At 38.5% G+C, this 21,352-nt stretch overlaps 2 protein-coding genes across 13 annotated transcripts in view; one reads left to right on the top strand and one right to left on the bottom strand.

Annotated features, from left to right (window-relative positions):
• KANSL1L (KAT8 regulatory NSL complex subunit 1 like) overlaps positions 1-1,995 on the top strand; it is a 140,013-nt gene extending 138,018 nt beyond the window's left edge. For all 6 annotated transcript variants that reach the window (XM_021923942.2, XM_021923944.2, XM_021923941.2 and 3 more), the window contains exon 15: positions 264-1,995. In XM_021923942.2, coding sequence (XP_021779634.2) covers positions 264-494 — 231 coding nt within the window. In that variant the 3' untranslated portion in view covers positions 495-1,995. The remainder of the gene's footprint in view (positions 1-263) is intronic.
• Positions 1,847-20,603, bottom strand: RPE (ribulose-5-phosphate-3-epimerase). 7 transcript variants are annotated; one of them, XM_009182969.3, is made up of 7 exons: positions 20,389-20,521; positions 19,695-19,725; positions 13,368-13,447; positions 7,311-7,450; positions 6,787-6,921; positions 5,860-5,946; positions 3,465-3,749 (listed from the first exon to the last, which is right to left on the bottom strand). In XM_009182969.3, exons 4-7 carry the CDS (start codon positions 7,446-7,448, stop codon positions 3,627-3,629), a joined length of 483 nt encoding a protein of 160 aa, XP_009181233.1. In that variant the 5' UTR covers positions 7,449-7,450; positions 13,368-13,447; positions 19,695-19,725; positions 20,389-20,521; the 3' UTR covers positions 3,465-3,626. The 7 variants fall into 7 exon arrangements, with proteins under 7 accessions (XP_003907947.1, XP_009181229.1, XP_009181231.1 ...); XM_021923946.1 differs by having other exon boundaries at positions 20,378-20,518; XM_003907898.4 differs by lacking the exon at positions 19,695-19,725 and having other exon boundaries at positions 1,847-3,749; positions 20,378-20,603.
• Positions 20,604-21,352: the final 749 nt, after the last annotated feature.

The raw sequence follows: 21,352 nt of genomic DNA, 5'->3' as shown, positions 1-21,352 counted from the left end.
TGGAAATGAAGACCACTGCCTGTGGCAGCATTTCCTCTTCTTGGCAGAAGCAAAGTAAAGAAATAAATCCCAAAAGTCACTCAAGAATTCTTAGTATATTCCCTTTTGAGTTGCTATTTAAGTTGAAATGAAAATTTGTACAGTTACGTGCTAAAAGAACAGAACAATAATTATTACAATATAGATATGTACAGATTACTTGTTAGATGAATTTAAACAAAACAAATTAGTTGAAACTTAACTGAAAATGTTTCCCCTTTCAGTCTTTGTGGTGGGAACGACGGACTTTTCCACTGAAGGGTGAAGACATGGCAGCCTTATTATGTGAAGATGAAAAAAACGATCGGGTTGAATGGTCAAGCACAGCTTTCCATGGTGAAATCTTCGGTACCAGTGTACCAGAGAATGGCCACCATCCAAAAAAGCAGTCAGATGGAATAGAAGAATACAAAACCTTTGATCTAGGACTTACTAATGTTAAAAAAAATAGGTGACAGGGAACAGGTTAAGAAAACTATGTAAATGTAGGAAAGATGGGAGGAAATAAAGCCCTGTTCTGGATCTCCCATCCCCTCCAGAATAAGAGCATGTTCTGCATGTATTAATCTTTTATGCTGTTTATGAAACAGGCAAGATAAGTCTGTTTTTCCTTCTGGAACCACAAGGGTAACCAGCTTTTCATCTACAGACAAGTGGTAGTCATTTGTGTTTATCATGCAACTTACAAACACCAAGATATTAATTGCTGCAACTTGATGTCAAATCACCTTACTGGGTAATTTTTAAGACTATGTACCCACACCATACATACATACACATATATACACATATATACAAACCTGTGCGCCAAGTGACAGCTATTTTTTTATATACATGGTAATTCATTAAAATTGCCTTAATATATTAGAATATACAAATATGTGTGTATAAAATAAACATACACACACACATCCCCCTATGTAGTTTTTGAAACACTGGCAATGACCCACTCCCCTTGGAAATGCATGTATGAACTACCCTATGAAATGTAAGCTGCAGTATAGATAAAACACAGGTTTCCACTGATAAAAGACATCTGAACATCTTGAATATAGAGATTAAGTTTTTTGTTGTTTTTTTGTTTAACATGTTTAACCAACAGTAGAAGTTATTTACAGAAATTTATATACCAGATAACACAAAACTTCTTTATCCAAAATCATCGATATCTTTGGGACTAAACACAGGCTACTTTCTGTTTACTCCTAACAAAATAAAGCAAGCAAATTTGAGTTAAATACTGGTGCAATGTAATACTATCACATCTTTGAAAACTCAGTTTGAGTTTTACCAATTAATGTGTCTCATGAAGACACCAATTTAAAATGAGCCACAAACAGTGAAGTCCTATCAGTATAAAATTTGAAAAAAAAAAAAAGATTGTATTTCTAGATTAGCAAGAAATTAGTAATTCTGCCTGATTTCTATTTCTAGCTAATTTGGTCATTCTTTGCCATAGCTTACTCTATTCAAATAAACATATATTCTTGCTTGCATCCTAGATTGGGAATTAAACATTTTCAAAAAACAAAGCTTCAATATTTGGATACTAAAGAGTATATATGAAAGAAAATTCCTTTTGAAGCTATAAAACCATTTTTTTATATGTGAAAGTTGAGGACAATTTATATAAATCACTTTTTGTCATGTAAAAAGGTTATTCAAGTTGTACTACCCACATAACTGAAAATATTGGCCATCTGGCCTAATCTGTGAGATTTGACACTAAGTTTTTGTTAGAGATTGGAAATTATACTAGTCCTTTTAAGGGGTAAAAAATCCAAATTCAATACTGACAAACTTTTGCTTGTAGTTTTACTGTACATTTATTTTTAAAGAAAAAGAAAACAAAAGCCAGACAAACCCAAGTTGTCCAGGCAAATAAACTCAAATCTTTGTCATGTCTGATATTATAATCTTCTATGTAAGTTTTTTAATTAAAGTTATTTCTATATACCTTGTGTTGCTTGTTATTAAATGCGACCTACTCATGGCACAAAGCTTTCCTAAGCTGAAATAAAAACAAACATTAACAAATTTTTACCTTGTAATGCAGGAAGAAACCCAAGCAAGCTCTAGTCTAAGCTTAACTGTTGGCATTCTTACTTTTTGAACCTTATTTCTCAAAACTTATAGTAGCCTCAAGAAGTCTATTGATACTGGTCCTGATATTTCTTGCCATATTTATAACACAGCAAGAGTATTTACAGGAATGAAATAGCTGACACATATTTTTAGACTCTCTATAATTCAAACAGTTATAAATACTTAGTTTATGGATTGACTCTGCATCCTGTCATCTTTTCGCCTACCTGATCTTTCTTGGAATAAAATAATATATCCTTGGGGTCAAGACACATAGTTCCAGAATATTCTCAGCCATCTGGTTCTGCTACAGTGTAAAATTAGACTGGAAATAAGACAATGTTAAGTAAAAAGCTTCTTACCTAACCGACCTCCCAAGGGCTCCATTTGTAAAAGTACAGACCAGAAATTCTACCACTTCCTAGATCCTTTCAGGGTACCATCCTACTACTGAGCATTAATTTCTTCATTTTTTAAATGAGGACAAAAATACCTGCTTTATTATTACCACTTACTTATAGAGGTGATTTACAGATTTAATGAGAATATATCAAAGTACTTTATAACTCACGAAATATAAACTTATATAATGCTATCTACTTTGTATTGAGCATATTCTAAATTCTGGGACTAGTACTGGAAACTTTAGGTATATAGTGTTACCTCTTAATTCTCAACACAACCCCACAGTTGTTATAATTACATTTAATGTATAAATGAGTTAGGAGAAATGCAAAAAAGATTGGGTGATTTGTTAAAGGTCCAGCTAGAAAGGGGCGGTCAGAATTCAACCCAGTATTACTTCCAAACAGAGGTTTTACTTTTTCCTTTCTACTCAGAGCTAACACAACAGCATTATTTAACGTCCTTAAGAATGGTGGGGAGGAATCACTGAGTAATCTGCTTTGACAAAACACCCTGATAAAATCTATGCTTGTAATTTAGAACCCCTGGGTTTCATACATTGTTTTTATAGTTTTCACACATCAAGTGTAAGGTTAAAAGTGATAGATTTGAAGAACCAAGAATATGGTATGCCATCCCACCCAAACTTATAAACAAATCACAGATAACATGAAATAGAAAAAAACCATAAAGACTTCCTTTGCTTTTGGAAAACAGCTGAGAAACAACAAAATTCTTTTCAGAAGTACAGACAAAATTTGTTTTTGTAGTGTAGTCAATATGCCCTCCTTAGGCATTAAGACACTTTTTGTTTGTAACCTTAATACAGCCGTATTTTTACTCTTTATAAAAATCAAGTCTCTCAATAAAAACAGTATCTTACTCACTAATCATTAAGCTGCATCACTAAAAACATAGTTATACACACCAATTTCTAACCTCTTAGAATATTCTGCACAATCAGTTTTAATCACTGGAATGAATAACTGCTCAAAAAAGCAGTGCAGCTTCAATTGCATTATGATTTGGTAGTCAATATTCCTGTTTTCCAGTAAAAGGGAGATTTCATGAACAGAAACATTGGGCTCCTTATGGTTTCATCGATCAAGAGAACGTTTCTGAGCAGCTTCTGAGCAAACATTTCTTAATAGGTTGATCACAGATCTGGGGTCTTCACTCCTCATAATAGCACTGCCAGACACAATCATGTTAGCTCCTGCCTGGAAGAAGTAAACAGTTAGGTTACGCCTCAAAGGAAAATGGAGAAAAACCTAAAACAGAATTCCTGGACTAGAATGTCTACCCTTGCATCTGTCAACATTTCAATCATATGAGAGCCACTTTGAGATTAAGCAGACTTAAGCAATCTAGTTCAATAAGAAAAATTTAAAATGTTCACAAATGAGGATGTGAGATTATTTTTAAATGTGTCTAAGAAATCATTGACCTTTCTGGTAAACCAACTCTTAATAATCTACATGGTATCTTTGCTACTCTTTAGATAAGGTTTAAAAGCCTTTACTCCTCAAGCCCACTAAGGTTTTTCCCAATACGCACCAATGCTTTTATTAGTTAGTTAAAAAAAAAAAAAACTTTTATTCTTAATTTGTGAGTGTGAAAGGACAATTATTGCTACCATGTGAAATTATCCATAAATTATGGCAAAATTAAAGTGATTTCTCATTTTTGTGTCAAAAAATGGAATGAATGTCTCTCTTTATACTTCATTGCATTCCAGAATGGTTTTGAAGTGGCTTTAAAAAAGTTTTTAACATATGTTTAAATATGGAAGCAAAGAAATTAAAAAAGAAAAGCTAAAAAATTGGGTCCAAATTTAACTCTGAGCTTCCTAGGATTTGATTCGAGGATGGAAACCCAATCTGCTTTGTGATTCACTGCTAGAACAAAGAGGGAGAAGTGGGAGAACCACAGGCTGAGGAAAATTTTTCCAGACAGTGTCACTTTATGTATGACAGCATTTCTAACAATATTCCTCACAGAAATTATAAAGGTAAGTTTTATAGGGTTAACACTGCAAATATCTCTTCAGTTAACCCATTTATGCCTAGTGTTCCATTATTGGAATGCTAAGCTTGTGGGAGTTCTTCATATCGTGCTGTTTAAGATCATCACCAAGGTCTGATTTTTCACAAAAAAAATTTGCAACCTCTGGCATAAAAGCAGAGTAGTATACTGGCAAAGCACAGTTTGTACAAAGCAATTCCACAAGCAGTCAAAAGGTTATGAGCTCAGTCATTATCTGCCCAGCCCCTCCTGCGTAAGTATTTACTACTGTCAAGCTTTTGATGGGTATATATCAAGCAGAAAAGTGTGAGAGTTATACAGAACCTGGAAGCAGATACACCACACTGTGAAAGAAAAGCAGGTCATGTGAGTTTTATTTTAATCACTTGTGGTGCTACCAGGAGGGCTGGCATCCTCGGGAGCCTGACTATGCTAGACTAGCTATCTGAAAAAAAAGTAAAAAAAAAGTTTTTATTTGTATACAGATAGCCAAAGAGGTATACAGAGACAGCCAAAGGGGTATCAGGGCTAAATTTTAATCAAAAATGGTTCTAGCAAGTTCTTACAAGGAACTACTAAGTAATATATAGGCTCTAAAGAATAACGTAATAATTAGGTCCATTAGATTTCTCTACTTTTATCCCCCTTGGAGACGAGGTATCTTTTAATTCCATATTTTGGAAAAATTTCTCACTTCCAAGGCCCTGGAACTTAATGATCTTCCAAAGGGCTGAAATTCAACATATTATTTTTTAAAAAAGAACTTTCTTCAGCCTTCCTGAGACAACCAGGATTTACTATTTAACAATTTATGTGATTTTAGAATATCCACTTATGGGCCGCATGCAGTGGCTCACATCTGTAATCCCAACACTTTGGGAGGCCAAGGCAGGCAGATCACTTGAGGTCAGGAGTTCGAGACCAGCCTGGCCAACATGGTGAAATGCTGTCTCTACTAAAAATAAAAAAAATTAGCCAGGCACGGTGGCAGGTACCTGTAATGTCACCTACTCAGGAGGCTGAGGCAGGAGAATCGCTTGAACCCTGGAGGCAGAGATTGCAGTGAGCAGAGATCACACGACTGCACTCCAACCTGGGCCACAAAGACAGACTGTCTCAGAAAAAGAAAAAAAAAATCCACTTATGGCTGTTTATTTTCCTAGTTGTACATGTGAACAAAAAATACTTTTCCAAGAAAGAAAGTCAACTTAGGAACCATAGAGGGAATCGCTGGCCCATGAGACAATGTCCTGGAGACATACTTGACAGGAAATTGGTCTAGTCAGAGTTGAAGAGCAATCTCACCTCTGCACACTTATGGACAGTGTCAGGACCTACTCCACCATCGACCTCTATATCCAAAGATGGGAACTGGGTCCTCAACCAGTGAACCTAGATATATACATGAGGAAATAAGTAACTCCTAAAGTGGATATGTTGGTGGGGGTGGGGGGTAGACAACCAAATAAACAAAAAAATCCAACAGCCAAAATTAGCACTTAAAACTCCAATTGTCTCACACAATAACTATACCAATACAATATATTACCGGGGAACACTTGGTTTTTAATAGCAAGCTTTGTTCTATTTGGCAAACAGCAAGCTGTAATGTCTTTATAGAGACTGTGTGTCATGGAAAGAAGACAGACAAATCCTCAATAGTCAATGACAACTTCCAAGAGATTTAAAGGTTACGGAGATAACAGTTTCAAAAGAAAATTTCAAGACTCCTAGGCGTGGTGACTGACGCCTCTAATCCCAGCACTTTGGCAGACCAAGCAGGGAGGACAGCTTAAGCCCAGGAGTTCAAGACCAGCCTGGGTACACAGTGAGACCTCCCCTCTATTAAAATATGTAAGAATTAGCTGGGCATGGTGGTGTGCACCTGTAGTCCCAGCTACTCAGGGCGCTGAGGCAGGAGGATCTCTTGAGTCCACGAGGTCGAGGCTGCAATGAACCCTAACTGCATCACTGCATTCCAGCCCAGGTGACAGAGCAAGACTTTGTCTCAAAGAAACAGAAAATTTCAAGATAAAGATGTAATACTTCTCTGATTTCCAAATCAGAAATCCATTACAGCATTTATTATATACTGTATCAGAATGATCTGTAAGCATCCCCATCTCCTCACCTTCAGAACAGGTTATGCCTAAATATATAAGCCTTTCAATAAATGCTTACTGAATAAACACACGGTAAAAGTCTCACCCCAAAATCAAATACTTCTTTTACCTTTGGCATCATATCTTCCATGAATTTCTGCCCTCCAAACCCCGGTTCCACTGTCATAACCAAGGCCATATCTATTTGATTAGCCCATGGTGCCAAATACTCAACTGAGGTTCCTGGTTTGATGGCAAGGCCAACCTGTAACAGACACAAATATGCTATATCACATTGACATTTACAATTCCCTCTGTATTACATTATTGTGGCACAGCAGGCCCAGTAGAAATACCTGTTCTTATTTTTCAAAAGTTAACAAGACTATTAAATGTAAGTATTTCCAACAAGCAGTAGCTTTCAGAAAATATTAGTGGAAATATAAATGCTATTTGACAAAGAAGTTAAATCCTGGCATCATAGATGAAGAACAGCTGCTAAAGTAGGCAATGGGCCCTGACTGTGCCACTGCACTTCAGCCTGGGTGACAGAGCAAGACTCTGTCTCAAAAAAAGAGAAAATTTCCTGTTTCCAGCAAATCTTTCCCAACTGAGAGTGAATGTTACAAAACACTCTCATCACTGGTTTCTTACCTTCATTCCATTCTCCCGAATATCTTTAATCAAAGCCCCTGGGTTCTCAGTAGCCTCGAGATGAAAGGTGTACTGATTGGCTCCTGCTACAGCCATTGGCTTTACCCACTGTTCTGGCTTGGACACCATCATGTGCATGTCTAGAAAGAAAAGACACTTCAAAATATTACTGAAAAATACCTGGTTCATGCTATTGGAAGCCAACCTGTATGCAGTTTTTGCCACTTCGGATATGAACTCTTTGGGCATCACACAAATCATTATTTCAATAGTTATAATTCAGTATAGGTAGTTTCCTCTTATTCTGAAGACAAGGATTTATTTAAATTCATTTACAAAAACTCTTTTCCCACAAAAAGCATACAGTGCTGTATATAAAAAGTTAACATCTAAAAATCAGGAAATCTAGGTCCAGGTCCAGGAAATGCCACTCTACAAAACTTAAAGAATATGTCATATTATCCATGCAGACTAGTTTCCTCTAGGAAAATTAAGTGATTCTTTTCATTTCTTCTTTCAATTTATTGAGCAATTACTGCACTATTAATTATTCTAGGTCCTAGGGTTAGAGCAAAAACATGAAACTCTCCTGTCACAGGGATTACATTCTTAATGGGACAGTCAAACAATAAACAAAATAAGGAAGTAAAATGCACACTAGGTAGGCAGTTAATATGGCTGGTGTGCATGGGGAAGGAGATACACCAGTCAGAGGTCAGGGAAGCACGTGGTGAGGAGAAACCCTACGGCATTCTGCAGGCCATTGGGAGAAATCACCACAGTGAAGTGACAAGATACTATCGACCGAGGAAGCTACGATAGCAATAACCCAGGTGAAAAATGATGGCAGCAATTCAGAATGGATATGTTCTGAAATAAGAGCAAAGAGAGCTGTGGATGGATGAGATGTGGAGGACGAGAAGATCCTCCACGGATAGACAGATGAGAGGAAAACAAAGATGGCATCAAGGATTTTGGACTTATTAACTAGAAGAATGGAACTGCCATTAATTGAGAGGCAAAAGACTGCAAGAACAAATTTAGGGGGAAGGACATGTTGACTACAAGAAACCTGATATCCATCCTAATGCTAAAGCTTGATCCATATAAACATATAAGGTGAAAATGGGCATGGCCTGCTTAAAGATCTTGACTTAAATCATAACAGCATTTCATGAGAAGGAGAGGGCAGCTTAAAACAAGCTAAACCAAGAAATAACACTGTGAAGCATCCTGTGTTTGATAAATGTAGTGAGGAGAGGTTTTGAGTTTTTTATTTTGCTAGAGGAAGCACATTTCTGATACAGCCAAGCTATACTTAAGAAAAAAAAATTCTAACATTCCAGAACAATCATGAAATACAACAAAGCCTTTTAAAAAAAGTCAGAAAAAGAGAGTATAAAGCTTGACTAATAAAGTCAAGATTAACATTTGTATTTCTAATCCACCAAAAGTAACTGTATGAGAATTTTTTTTTTTTTTTTTTTAAATAGAGATGAGGTTTCGCTTAACTCCTGGCCACAAGTGATCCTCTCATGTTGGCTTCCCAAAGTGCAGGGATCATAGGCATGGGCCACCACACCCGGCCTAAATTAGAACATATTTTAATAGGTAAAACTTTATTCTTTAAAAAAAGTATTAAATCTGGTGTTTCTTATTCTTTGAATTATAAACAAGGAAAATTCAAGCTGGTTGAAAATACCTACTCTATTCATTCTGTAAGTTACCAGACTACTAGCTATGTCATCCTTACTCAATCTCTAGCATCCAGTAACCACTAGCAACCCTCAATGGAGAATTTCTATGTGTTTAGGGAGTCAGTAGTTCAGCAAATCCGTGTACAGTTAACATTAGATCAGCAATTCTCAAACATTCTATTATCATTCTATTATCATCTATTACAATCATAATCTATTATTCATAAAATTGGTCAACAATATGCTGATTAAAAAGAATCTAAGTTCTATTAAATTCTAAGTTACATTAAAAAAAAACACTCACTATATATGGCTAGGTGTGGTGGCTCAAGCCTGTAATCCTAGCACTTTGGGAGGCCAAGGCAAGTGGATTGCTTGAGTCCAGGAGTTCACACTCTTAAAAATTAATAAAGACCCCAAGAAACTTCTGTTGATATGGGTTATATTTATAGATATTTAATGTATAAGAAATTCAAACTAAGACATTTTAAAGCATGTAATTTTTGGCGGGTACGGTGGCTCACACCTATAATCTTAGGAGGCTGAGGAGGGAGGATGGCTTGAGCCCAGTTTGAGACCATCCTGGGCAACGTAGTAAGACTCCTTTCTCAACAACAACAGAATAATTAGCTAGGCATGGTAGTGTGATCCTGCAGTCCCAGCTACTGGAGGGGAGGGGTGAGGTGGGAGGACTGCTTAAGCCCAGGAAGACTGAGGCTTCAAGGACGTATGAAGGCCACGACTGCACTCTAGCCTGGGCGACAGAGCAAGACTGTCTCAAAAAAGATACCTATTACATATTAATTAAGAGTGGTATTGTTTGTTTTACATTTTTGCAAGTCTTCGGTGTCTGGCTTAATAGAAGACACCTACATTCTCACATCTGTTCCATATCCAATCTGTTGTAACACAGATGTTTTATGACTTACAATGGGGTTACATCCCAATTAACTCATCCTGAATTGAAAATACTGTTATGTCTAACTGCATTTAATATACCTAACATACCAAACGTCATAGCTTAGCCTAGCCTACCTTAAATGTGCTAAGTGGTAATTTTATAAAGGTTAGCTGCAATGCGCACTCTGTAAACCCTATTAATAAGCTTTTCATTCTTTGTTACATTAAAACCCATTGTTTGTCTTGTATTTTGAATGGGTATTTTAAGTACTGATTTACTGAGTTATACACATCTTACAAACAGTGACAGATTTCATTCCATAGTACCCCAAAATTACATTTGTTAAAATAACTACAGATCTCATCAGAAAAGCTTGTTAACTGTTGGGACGCTATCAAATCCACAGTGGTAAGATACACAAGTTCTTCAAAATTCTAATTTTGGGAACAAAAACTGACAAGGTATCTTTCCTTGAAGAGACAGCCTCATTTAGTTAACATTTTTTAAAAGTCATTACAATAGCCAGGTCTGAAAAACCATAGTTTATCTGTCAGTTGTTCTTTCAAATAAACATAGTGTTCTGGAGGAAAGCAGCTAGTTCAGATCATACCTCTATGGTACAAGTAGTTTTCCTTGAGAAAACCATTATGTTCCAATTCCAATATGCAGCAATGCAGCACAAGTGCTTTATATGCACTTCCTACTTTGTCACACAAAGTATTAAAAAGGCATGTATTCAAGGACCAAGATTTATTAATTTGTACTGCTTCATCAAGGATATTTATTGCAAATGCATGATGATGAAGAATATAACAACTCCTGATATAGTCCCTGCCTTGAGTTGGTTAAGGCACAAGCAAACTAACTCATCAATGTTTTTCTACCATCAGTAGAAATAATGGCAAATAATTTCCTAGTATTATGAAAATAGTTTTGATATACTCTCATGGATGACCTGCAAGGGTCTTCAGGAATTGTGAGTCCTTATACAAAGTACTTGAGGATCACTGATTTAGAGAATAACAGGAACAGACTTTTCCCTATCACTTTATTTCTTAGACGTTTATTTCTACTCAACATGAAAACTGAAGAGTTAAGAATGTTAGCGTTACATATACAACACAACATGTAATCTTGGTCCTAGAATACATTCATGTATCAATTATCCAACAACCAAAATCCAAGAATTAAACAAATGTTCCTTAATATAAAAAACAAAGGTAGCTGGGCTCAGTGACTTACACCTACAATCACAACACTTTGGGAGGCCAAGGCAGGAGGATGGCTTGAGCCCAAGTGTTCAAGATCAGCCTGGGCAATACAGGGAGATCCCATCTCTACAAAAAGTAAAAAAATAAAAATAAAAATAAAAATAGCCAGGTATGGTGGCACACACCTGTAGTCCTAGCTACAGCTGCGGCGGGAGGACTGCTTGAGCCCAGGAGTTCAAGGATGCAGTGAGCTATGATTGTATCACTGTACTCCTGCCTGGGTAATAGACGGAGTCTGTCTCTTAAAGCAACAACAACAACAAAAAGCCAAAAACCGAAAAACAAGGGTCACAAAACCCAAACATTAAAGTAAATGGATTTATCTTTCAGATAAAATTCTAGAAATATTAATTAGCAAGTTTATCAACAAATTAAAAACAACAAGAAAAAGCAGATTGTGTGTGGTGGCAGCAACACAGGATTGTTAAAAGGAAAGGCACTGACAGGAAATGATATAGACAATAGTATGGTGTGACAATGGGAGCCCAAATAAAAGGGAGCAAAAAGGAAAAAAAAAAAAGAAAGCATTAAAAAAATTCACACAACAAAGCCAGAAGCGAGGATTCTGGCCATTGATTGTACAGTGGGAGCAAACAATGCTATGTATTTCATCCACCTCTCACGGTCATGAGAACAACCTTAATTCATAGGAAAAGTCATGGTATCTGCTATATAAGCTAACTATGGCTTAAAAAAAAGTTTAGATAATCAGAGGACTATATCCCATTATCTGGAAATTTCAAAATGGTGAACATATTGGTGGAACATTGTTTCCTCATGCCACATAAATGAGGTAATAATGTACATTTTCTTTGGTGTACTCAAAGTAGATGGATCCTATGCAGAGGCTGAAGACTGTATCCAACTGAATTTTCTGTGATATTGGAAATGTCCCATAGCTGCACTGCACAATATGTGACTGAAGACTTGCAACACGATTAATGTAAATGAGAAACTGAATTTTTAAGTTTATGTAATTTAATTTAAAAAAAAAATTTTTTTTTTTGACATGGAGTCTCACACTGTCACTCAGGCTGGAGTGCAGTGGAATGATCTCAGCTCACTACAATCTCCACCTCCCAGGTTCAAGAGCTTCTCATGCCTCAGCCTCCTGAGTAGCTGGGATTATAGGCGTGCGCCACCATGCCTGGCCAATTTTTGTATTTTTAGTAGAGACGGGGTTTCACCATATTGGCCATTCTGGTCATGAACTTAAGTTTATTTAATTTTAGTAGCTACATGTGGCTTATGACTACCATAGCGAACAGCACAGAGTCCTTCATAAAACTGGTCAACAATATGCTGATTAAAAAGAATCTAAGGTCTACTAAATTCTAAGTTACATTTAAAAAACTATTTAGGCTAGGCTTGGTGGCTCAAGCCTGTAATCCTAGCACTTTGGGAGGTCAAGGCAGGTGGATTACTTGAGCCCAGGAGTTTGAGACTAGCCTGGGCAACATGACAAAACTCAGTCTCTTTTTTTAAAAAAAGAAAAAAATAAATAACACTACTTAAAAAAACGTGTACAATTTCTCATGTTTAAGAGATCTGACAGGTGAGACATTGCTAACTTAATATAAATCACTTGTAGGCCACTAAGTAATCTTAAAAATCTTAATTTACATTGTACTGTGACATTGGAGTGAATATTTAGGCACCACTTGTAGAAAGCTCCAATGTGCACAAAACAAATGGCTTCTGGACCATAAATCAACTGATTCATAAACTCATTTAACAATCACACTGAGCCCTGATCATGTCAATGCTTAGCTTTAGGAAAACCACAGTAAATAAAGTGGATTCAATCCCTGCCCTCAGAGTTTACAGTCTAATAAAAGTCATCGCAGATCAAAGGAAGTTCTCAGAGGAAAACCAACAGGTGATAAGATAATTGGATAAAGGTTAATTTGGGAGAGGGTGCTCAAAAAGGCCTCTCTGAGGAACTGACAAATGACCTGAGGCCCAAAGATGTGGCAGCCAGCCAAGCTACTACCTTTCCACACAGATGAGCCAAGGCCCAGAGGCAGGAAGAAGTTTGGCTTGTTACTAGAGTCAGGCCAATGAAGACCCAGCATAGGGAAGTTGGGGAAAGGGTGCCAGATGAACTTGGAAGTTAAAAAAAATCAACCATCCAGTTTTCCTTTACTTGAGCAACACATCCAGCTTCAGATGGCAAACACCCACTTACCAAAGAAAGGGTCCTGGCCTAGCTGCTTTCGAAGGCTTTCTACCACAGGGTGACCAAAGGTGATGTTGGGAACAAAATGCCTACAAGACAAACAAAATCTACTCTGAAAATGTTTTCAATTCAGTTTCTGTATCTCTCTCAATATGAATTCTGACACGGGTTGAGGGGATTGTGTGCAATGTTTTTCAATTTAATACTTAATCATCAGTATTAAATAATACTAAAAATACTGGGTCATCTTGGTTTTACCAGGTAATGTCTTCTTGACATTTCAACAAATCATGTCATATATATTTTCATAATGATTTGACTCTGTAATTCACAACCCATGACAGGTAGAAATGGAGAGATGACAAAATCAGAAACCCTCAGGCTTTATGACTTGCCCAAGTCACACACCAGTTAGTAAGTTCTGGACTCTTAACATTGATCTGAATCCTAGTCTGTCTCAGGAGGCCTGTGACTTCTTCTAATCACTTCTATCACAGGGCATTAAATGACAGTTTCTTAAAGATGACTAATAAAGAAACGTAATGTGTTTATTAATAATGACCACCTTTCACTGAGGGTTTACTACATGCCAAGCACTGTAATTTACTTCACTTCATCTTCACGACAGCCTTATAGAGTAGATGCTATTATTATCCCCTTTGAAGAGCACAAGATAAATAATATCCTTAAGTATTTCAGTTAATAATTTGTGAAGTGGATTCAAATTAAGTCTACCAGCTGGGTGCAGTAGCTCATTCCTGTAACCCCAATACTTCAGGAGGCTGAGGCAGGCAGATCACTTGAGGTCAGGAGTTCAAACCAGCCTGGCCAACATAGTGAAACCCTGTCTCTACTAAAAATACAAAAATTAGCTGGGAGTGGTGGCATGCACCTGTAATCCCAGCTACTCAGCAGGCTGAGGCAGGAGAATCATTTGAACCTAGGAGACGTTTGAACCTAGGAGACGGAGAGTGCAGTGAGCCAAGATTGCGCCACTGTATTCCAGCCTGGGCAACAAAGCGAGACTTATCTCAAAAACAAAAACAAATCAAGTCTACCAGACCCACGGTATTTATCCTTTACCTTACTCCAGTTAATCTTTTTGTTCTATCACTAGTTTACTTAAATATTTAACAAAACCAGGGCCAGGCACAGTGGCTCACACCTGTAATCCCAGCACTTTGGGAGAACGAGGTGGGCGGATCACAAGGGCAGGTGTTCAAGACCAGTCTGGCCAACATGGTGAAACTCCACCTCTACTAAAAATACAAAAATTCGCTGGGCATGGTGGCGTGCATCTGTAATCCCAGACACTCGGGAGGCTGAGGCAGGAGAATCGCTTGTACCCAGGAGGTGGAGGTTGCAGTGAGCCGAGATTGCGCCACTGTGCTCCAGCCTGGGCAACAGAGCAAGACTCCGTCTCAGAAAAAATAAAAATAAAAACAATAATCATAATAATAAAATCTATATGCAAGTACCATACTAGGTGCTTCAGAATACTGTTTTGTAAAGAAATATGCTCCAGTTCCTGTTTTTCCTAGGAGCTTACCATCTCACTGGCAAGAGATGACAGAGATTGACAGCTAAGGACTCACCAGAATTCACAACCCTACTGCTATCGTATAGTTGTCAGTGGGATGTCAACTCAGTCAAACCTTCTCATGCCCAGTTCCCTTTACATTCAAGTGACCCATGCAACTTTACATCCCAGTTCCCAGTTCCCTGTTCCCTTTACATCCAAGTGGCTTATGTGAATAACTCTCACCACCGGACTGTGAGTGCAAGTAACGTGTGTCACTGCAGAGTCCGGAAGGTTAAGGAGAATTCTTTTCCTATTGCCACTTTACCCTTCTGCCAACAAAGCCCTTACACAATGGAAGAGACACAGAATGGAAGAACACTCACACTGAACTCTTACATGGGGAGAAACTAGAACTAAGCTACTGAAATCTGGGCTTTGTTAAAGCAGCAGGTATTATCCTATATGAGGAGTACAAGAAAAGCTATACAATAACAGGCAGGTAGCATGTGATTATAGACAAAATATACATAAAATAAGAGCAAGTATTAGAGAACATTAAGAAAGAAGTTCATGAGATTTACAAAATAGGATTTATAAAGATGGGAAAAGAAACAAAGGCTGAAAATGAAGCAAAAGCAGAAACAAGCAAGTTATAGTCAAAGACGTGGAGAGTGGTATTGACCAACTTTGGCTAGTGTGAAAAAAGGATGGGAGGTGGGTAGTATCACATTAGAGGCGTCAAAGGCCAAGCTCATTGTCTGGACTTTTGTCCTGCTGGAAATATGAAGTTAAGATCTTAAAGCAAGAAATAGTAATAAATAAGATAGAATGGGAAATAAATTACAACAGGGTAGGTAATTGCAACTGCCACTTGGTAAGTGGCAAGGAACACTAAGAATGACAAAACAGGCAAAACTGATCGGATCCGTTAAATGATTAGGTGTGTGGGAGGGGAGTTAAAATACAAACTATGTTTAAGGCCTTACAGTTAAGATGACAGGTAGAATGACTGTTAATAAAAACCAAACTTATACGTGGGCCACACACAGTTCTAAAGACTTTCTATATATTAAATCATTAAAACCTCACAACAACCCTATGAGGTAGGTACTTTTATTAACTGTATCCTACAGATGAGGAACAGAGGCCCAAGGTCACACAACCAGTAAGCGCTGGGGGCGGGAGTTACACATAGGCACTACGGCTACCAAGTCCAGGCTCTTAACTACTATGCTCATCTGTCCCTATAACAACAACTAACGAAACAAATGGGGAACAAGTCTAGCGGAGAAGAGATTCAAGAGAGAGAGGTAAGGATTCAGGACACATCGGAGAGGGACAGGTAAGGCGGATGGGTACAGACACTTTCACTCAATAACACCTTGGTCTTTGGAGGTTTAATTTCTATCATTAAAAAAGTGATTCTACCATTTGCCTGAGCAATGATTGTCAGGGCTGTGGATAAGATGTATGTGTTTACTTAAAACTTGAAATAAGGGTCACAGAAGCAGGCAGTAAGGCCTACTGAATGCTTTACAACTCTGGAATTAAAGATTTGAATTTCACATACTGTTCTTTTATTATGCTGTGTAGTCTGGGAAATAGTTTTGTTGTCTTAACAGTAGGTTTCATTTATCATAAAAATAAAAGTATAATATCCACCTCCCGAGTAAACACGAGAACCAAAAAAAAAATACACTTCTACTTTTTTGGGAAAACCTAAACAAAACGTATAAAAATACTATCCCTACAGTTATGTGACTTAGTTTGTGCTTCTGAAAATCAATTAAATGCTAGGTTCACAAAGTATACTGGAAGAACAAAAACGCACCAGTAGTCTCAAAAAAAACCCAAAGGCTATGCTGAGGCATAACAAAAAAGGGCTACAATCCTAAGCATGAAGTCAGGGTGTCTCAAATTTACCAAACAGTAACGATGAGAGCAGTTCTAATGTATTTACAGTCTCCACCTCAGCCTACTGACTCCAAAGAGGACCAGGAATCTGACTTTTTAATAAATGCCAGAGGGAGTTAACAGACCAGCTTGGAAAACACTTAACTATTTCACTTTAATGGAGAGAAACTTCATTAAAAATTATGCTTCATCATTATCTTATTCTGCCTCTTTTTCCTTTATTTTCTGGAGTCGGTTAACTGTGAAAGAAATAAAATACAATAAAAAGGTATCCCTTTCTCCCAGGGACTCACTGGAATTACACTATAATTTTTGTAATACAACGACACAATTTTCTCTCTCACATTCCATCATCACTCCTAAGCTTTACTTACATAATTCTAACACAATCTACTGCAGACAGATCAAGCCATTTACCCTATCTCCCAACAAGGCAAAGATGGTAAGAGGAGGATTAGAGTCGCTATAAAAGGTACAGGACTGTAACTAGAAAACAATCTTCCTATAAAAGGTACAGGACTGTAACTAGAAAACAATCTTCCTGTGAATCAGGAATCACAAACTCAAATGCTGCTGGGGGTTAGTAGATAACATCAAAGAGCAAAACAGAGCAGATAGGGAAAGGCACCAAATGAAGTACATCCCGGATGACTAAAGGTGACGCTGCCCCTGTCAGCTCCAGCGCGTGTCACCTTGTAAGACTGAGGACCCAGTGCTGGAAGTCTTTGTTTTTTTGTTTTTTGTTTTGTTTTGTTTTGGTTTTTTTCCCCCAAAAGTGAGAAATGCAGCAAAAGTCAGAAATGTGAAATCGTCCCAGTTTTAAATCCTGGTAGCTAATTTAGAAATTAGTTTGCTAATTTAGAAATTCTTTGCTCTGTTCCCATGGTTAGGATGAACACATTCTAGTCACTGTCCTGTCATGATGTATTTATGTTTTCTAGTTTTTTTTTCCCCAGAGAATCCGCTTGTCCTTTGTTTCACATATCCAGTCATGCTAGTGCTCCATCTTCCACAGTACTCCGCAAACCGGTTTCCGACTTTCTAAATGAAGAAATTCAGTTGTAACCAGGGGAGAAATTGGAGGTCTCGGTGGGGAGGAGACTAGAAAACAACAAGCACATCCAAAGTGTAATGTTGGATGAGATTTTAAAAAGGGGCCAGGAAAAAAAACCATGAAGGCAGTCCTGAGAGGGAAGGCACATTGTGGCTGCACTTTCATAGCCCTAGCCTAGTAGACACCACAGCACATCACGTAGGGGCCCTGGCACCAGCTCTGCCGGCCTCTGCTGAATCTGGTGAGACATCAGGGAAGAAGCTGAACCTCCCTACACTGGTTTTCTCCTTTGCAAAAGGGGAATAAAAACAGCTTTTAACTCAGAAAGTAGAGAAGATTAAAAGAGAAATAATTTTAAAATTGTGTATGCAGAATTCAGTTTCTCCAAACCAAAGTACCTCCTGGCAAAGGGGAAGAGGAATAAATAAAAAACAAATACTTTTTTTAAATTTTTTTGTTCCCAAAACTCTGATCCATTTTACGGATCCAATTTATCTTATTGAGCTCAGTCTGCCATAGAGCTGCGAGGGGACAAAAGTGACTCCTGAGAGACTCCTCCTATTATGATTAAGCCATTCATTCATTCATAAGCTCCTTATGGTGCTTTTCCAGCAAAGAATACATAGGTGAGCAAAAAGAAAAAAAACTTGGCTTTCAGGAAGCTTACAGGGGAGCAGGAAAGACATGAAATAAGTTAATAACAATAAGTATACAGTTAACAAAAATAAGTATACAAATTATTAGTTGCTTTTTTGAGGCCAAAGACCATTCCCTGTAAACCTAGGACCCACAGAAAGCATTTAATTTGAGACAACACAAGTTGCTGCATTGCTTCCAACCCTGGCTCCACTATTTATGAGACCACTGTCAGATGACTTAACCTCTCTGTGCCCAACTCCTCGCTGTCAAATGCTGGTGGTAATAACATCAATTTCAAACGGCTGGGTGAGTTAATTCACACACAAAAAAACACCAGAACGGAAATAGTCAAGTGCTCATAAACATTGCTATTATGGTTATCATTAATAATCCTGACTGGTGAACTGAAACAATTACTTTCCCCAACCATTAACTTACTCAAACATAGTTTAATTAAAACCAAATTGCTTTCTGTGTCAAACAGATTCACAAATATACATGTAGCTTATTCCATCCTGTGACCCTCTAGGTGTTTACTCTAGCACAAAAATGTAGCTACTTATCTTTGAGGTACACACTCAGGGTATTACCTGTGACAGTTTAAGGCTTTCAAGCAAAGGTGTTAAAAATGAAGTAAATAAGTACAATTACATATAATGGCCAACTAAAGGCCAACCTTTGTGAGAGAGAACATTTACTAAACTTTTTACACATTTGGCCTATTCTTAGTACTCTATGGTCAAAGTTTTGTCATTATCAGTTGGGTGGACTCCTAAGGTAACTGAGTAAAATGCAAAAGAGAAACAATACATTTAACCACATAGAGCAATGGAAGATAAAATTCTTCAAAGTCAGATTAACATTAAAAAGAAAAGGAAATCATCACCTTTTGAAAATAACAACAATTTGCAAATTGAATGAGGAAACACAGGGTTTTTACCTATTTAAAATAAATTTATTTTTCCATCCCCACTCAAGATAATGGCATTTATGATTTTCATAGTCAGTTAACAGTGGGGCTCAGAGAACTACTTGGCAAACCCAGGAAGGGCCAAGCTGCAAGTCTGTCACAATCTTCCGTAATCTTGAGGGAGTCTTACTATTTTCTGTGGGGTTGTTTCCTCATTCTATCACCAACTTCAGAAACTAATATCCTGATTCCAAACAATATTATGTGCTGTATCTACAGTGCTTAAAAATTACTTACAAAAAACTGACCTCCCTGAAGAGCAGGGTGCCTGAAGAGAAAATAGGAAATCAGACTTTTAATAATGATGTAACTAACAATTACAGAGAACTTAATATACGCCAGGCACTGTAAACCTTACATGTACTCGCTCATTTCATCTTCCAAAGATGCCTAAGCGGTAGGTTCTATTAGTAGTTCCATTTTTCAAATTATGAAACTGAAGCTCAATGAGGTTAGTGGCTTGTCCAAGGTAACCCAGCAAGTGGCAGAACTCGGGAACCTCGCTGCAGGTGCCAACTTTAATCGTTACAGAAGTCTGTCTCCCCAGCTTTGCCACTAACTAGCTATATGAGCTTGGGCAAGTCATGCTTCTCCCCTTGGGCCTCAGTTTCTGTAGCTGAAAGTGAAGAAACGTCCTAAAGATTTAGGTCGCTTCCGGGTCCTAAGTGATGGAAGACCACACGTTACGTGGGGGGGGAGGGGAGGAATTGAGGTTTGGGATCCGGCCGCAACCCAGGACGCCGCGACAGTTCTGCTCCTGCCAGAGCCTCCAGGGGTCCTACCCAACTCCCCTCCTAGCATCGCGTTCAGAGTGAGGCGCTCGGTGGCACAGGGACGCGGTACATCCAACAGGCACTCAATAAAGGTGCGCTGATCCCGCCCCCCGCGCGGCAAGCCCGACCGGAGCCCGGAGGAGTTACCCGTCCATTACATCCAGGTGCAGATAATCGGCCCCAGAGTCTAGCATCCGGAGGCACTCGGCCCCTAAATTGGCCAGGTCGCTGTTGAGGATGGACGGGCCAATCTTGCAGCCCGACGCCATACCGCTGGCTCCCCAGAGCAAGTTACCCCACGAGTCCCCCGGCAAGACTAGAGCGTCACTCCGATTGGGCGGGCAGTTTTGGCCCCGCCCCTTCTCCGTACAGGCTTCCGGACTGTACGGGAAGCAGCGACTCTGTGATGAGGAAGTTCCGCCTCCTCCTGGCGTGAGGCGGTCTCTGCTGTCCGCCTGGGGCGGGGCGAGGCACGCGGGAGTCGTGTTCCTAGTTCTGACCTTCCTTCTTATGCTGTTTGAATCTTAAAGTCCTCGCAGCACTCAAGGCGTTTCTCAACCTTTTTTCGCTTTGCTTCCCCTACAGTTCCTTCTCCTCGGTTCTTGACTTCACATCACCTTTTGTTTCTCCACCCTTTGCATATGCGTTCCTTTCCTCTCCAGCGCCTATGCTGGCCCTTTAAAACAACAATTAAAAACCTTCTTCCCTCGTATTTCTCTTAGAGCTCTTCTTTTGAGCTGGAGGAACCCTGGCTCTGCTAGATACTAGCTGGGTGACCTGGCAAGTCACTTCTTACTTCGGTTTCCTCATCTGTAAAGACAGTGCCCAGCTTTAGGGTTGTATTAAATGAGTGAAGCCAGATAATGCGCGCAGCAGGATGCCTGGTGCTCAGTACAAAATGGTAGTTATTATTACCCTCTTTTTCTGCCTCTGCACTTCCTCCTTCTTATCTTTTTTGTTTTTCCCTCTGTTGAGGCTCAGAAAATAATAGTCCAAAGTGAAGGCCTAGACGCAACAATGTTTCTCTGACTCCATGTCCTGCTCTCTTCTCAATCTCATTCTCCCAGGAGGCAGGTCATAGAAACTAGAGCCCCTTTTCCCTAAGAAGAGTCATTGAAACCA

This window comes from Papio anubis, chromosome 10 (genome assembly GCF_008728515.1).
Source record: "Papio anubis isolate 15944 chromosome 10, Panubis1.0, whole genome shotgun sequence".
NCBI lineage: Eukaryota > Metazoa > Chordata > Mammalia > Primates > Cercopithecidae > Papio > Papio anubis.
Note: the sequence above shows the minus strand (reverse complement) of the source record. Positions and strands in the feature narration are given on the sequence as shown.

Coding starts and splice junctions, on each gene's coding strand:
- RPE (XM_003907898.4), bottom strand. CDS start 20,499: ATGGCGTCGGGCTGCAAGATTGGCCCGTCCATCCTCAACAGCGACCTG. Junction 13,448..20,377: donor CACCTGGATGTAATGGACGG/GTAACTCCTCCG, acceptor TTTGTCTTGTAG/GCATTTTGTTCCCAACATCA. Junction 5,947..6,786: donor TGGAAGATATGATGCCAAAG/GTAAAAGAAGTA, acceptor GTATATATCTAG/GTTCACTGGTTGAGGACCCA.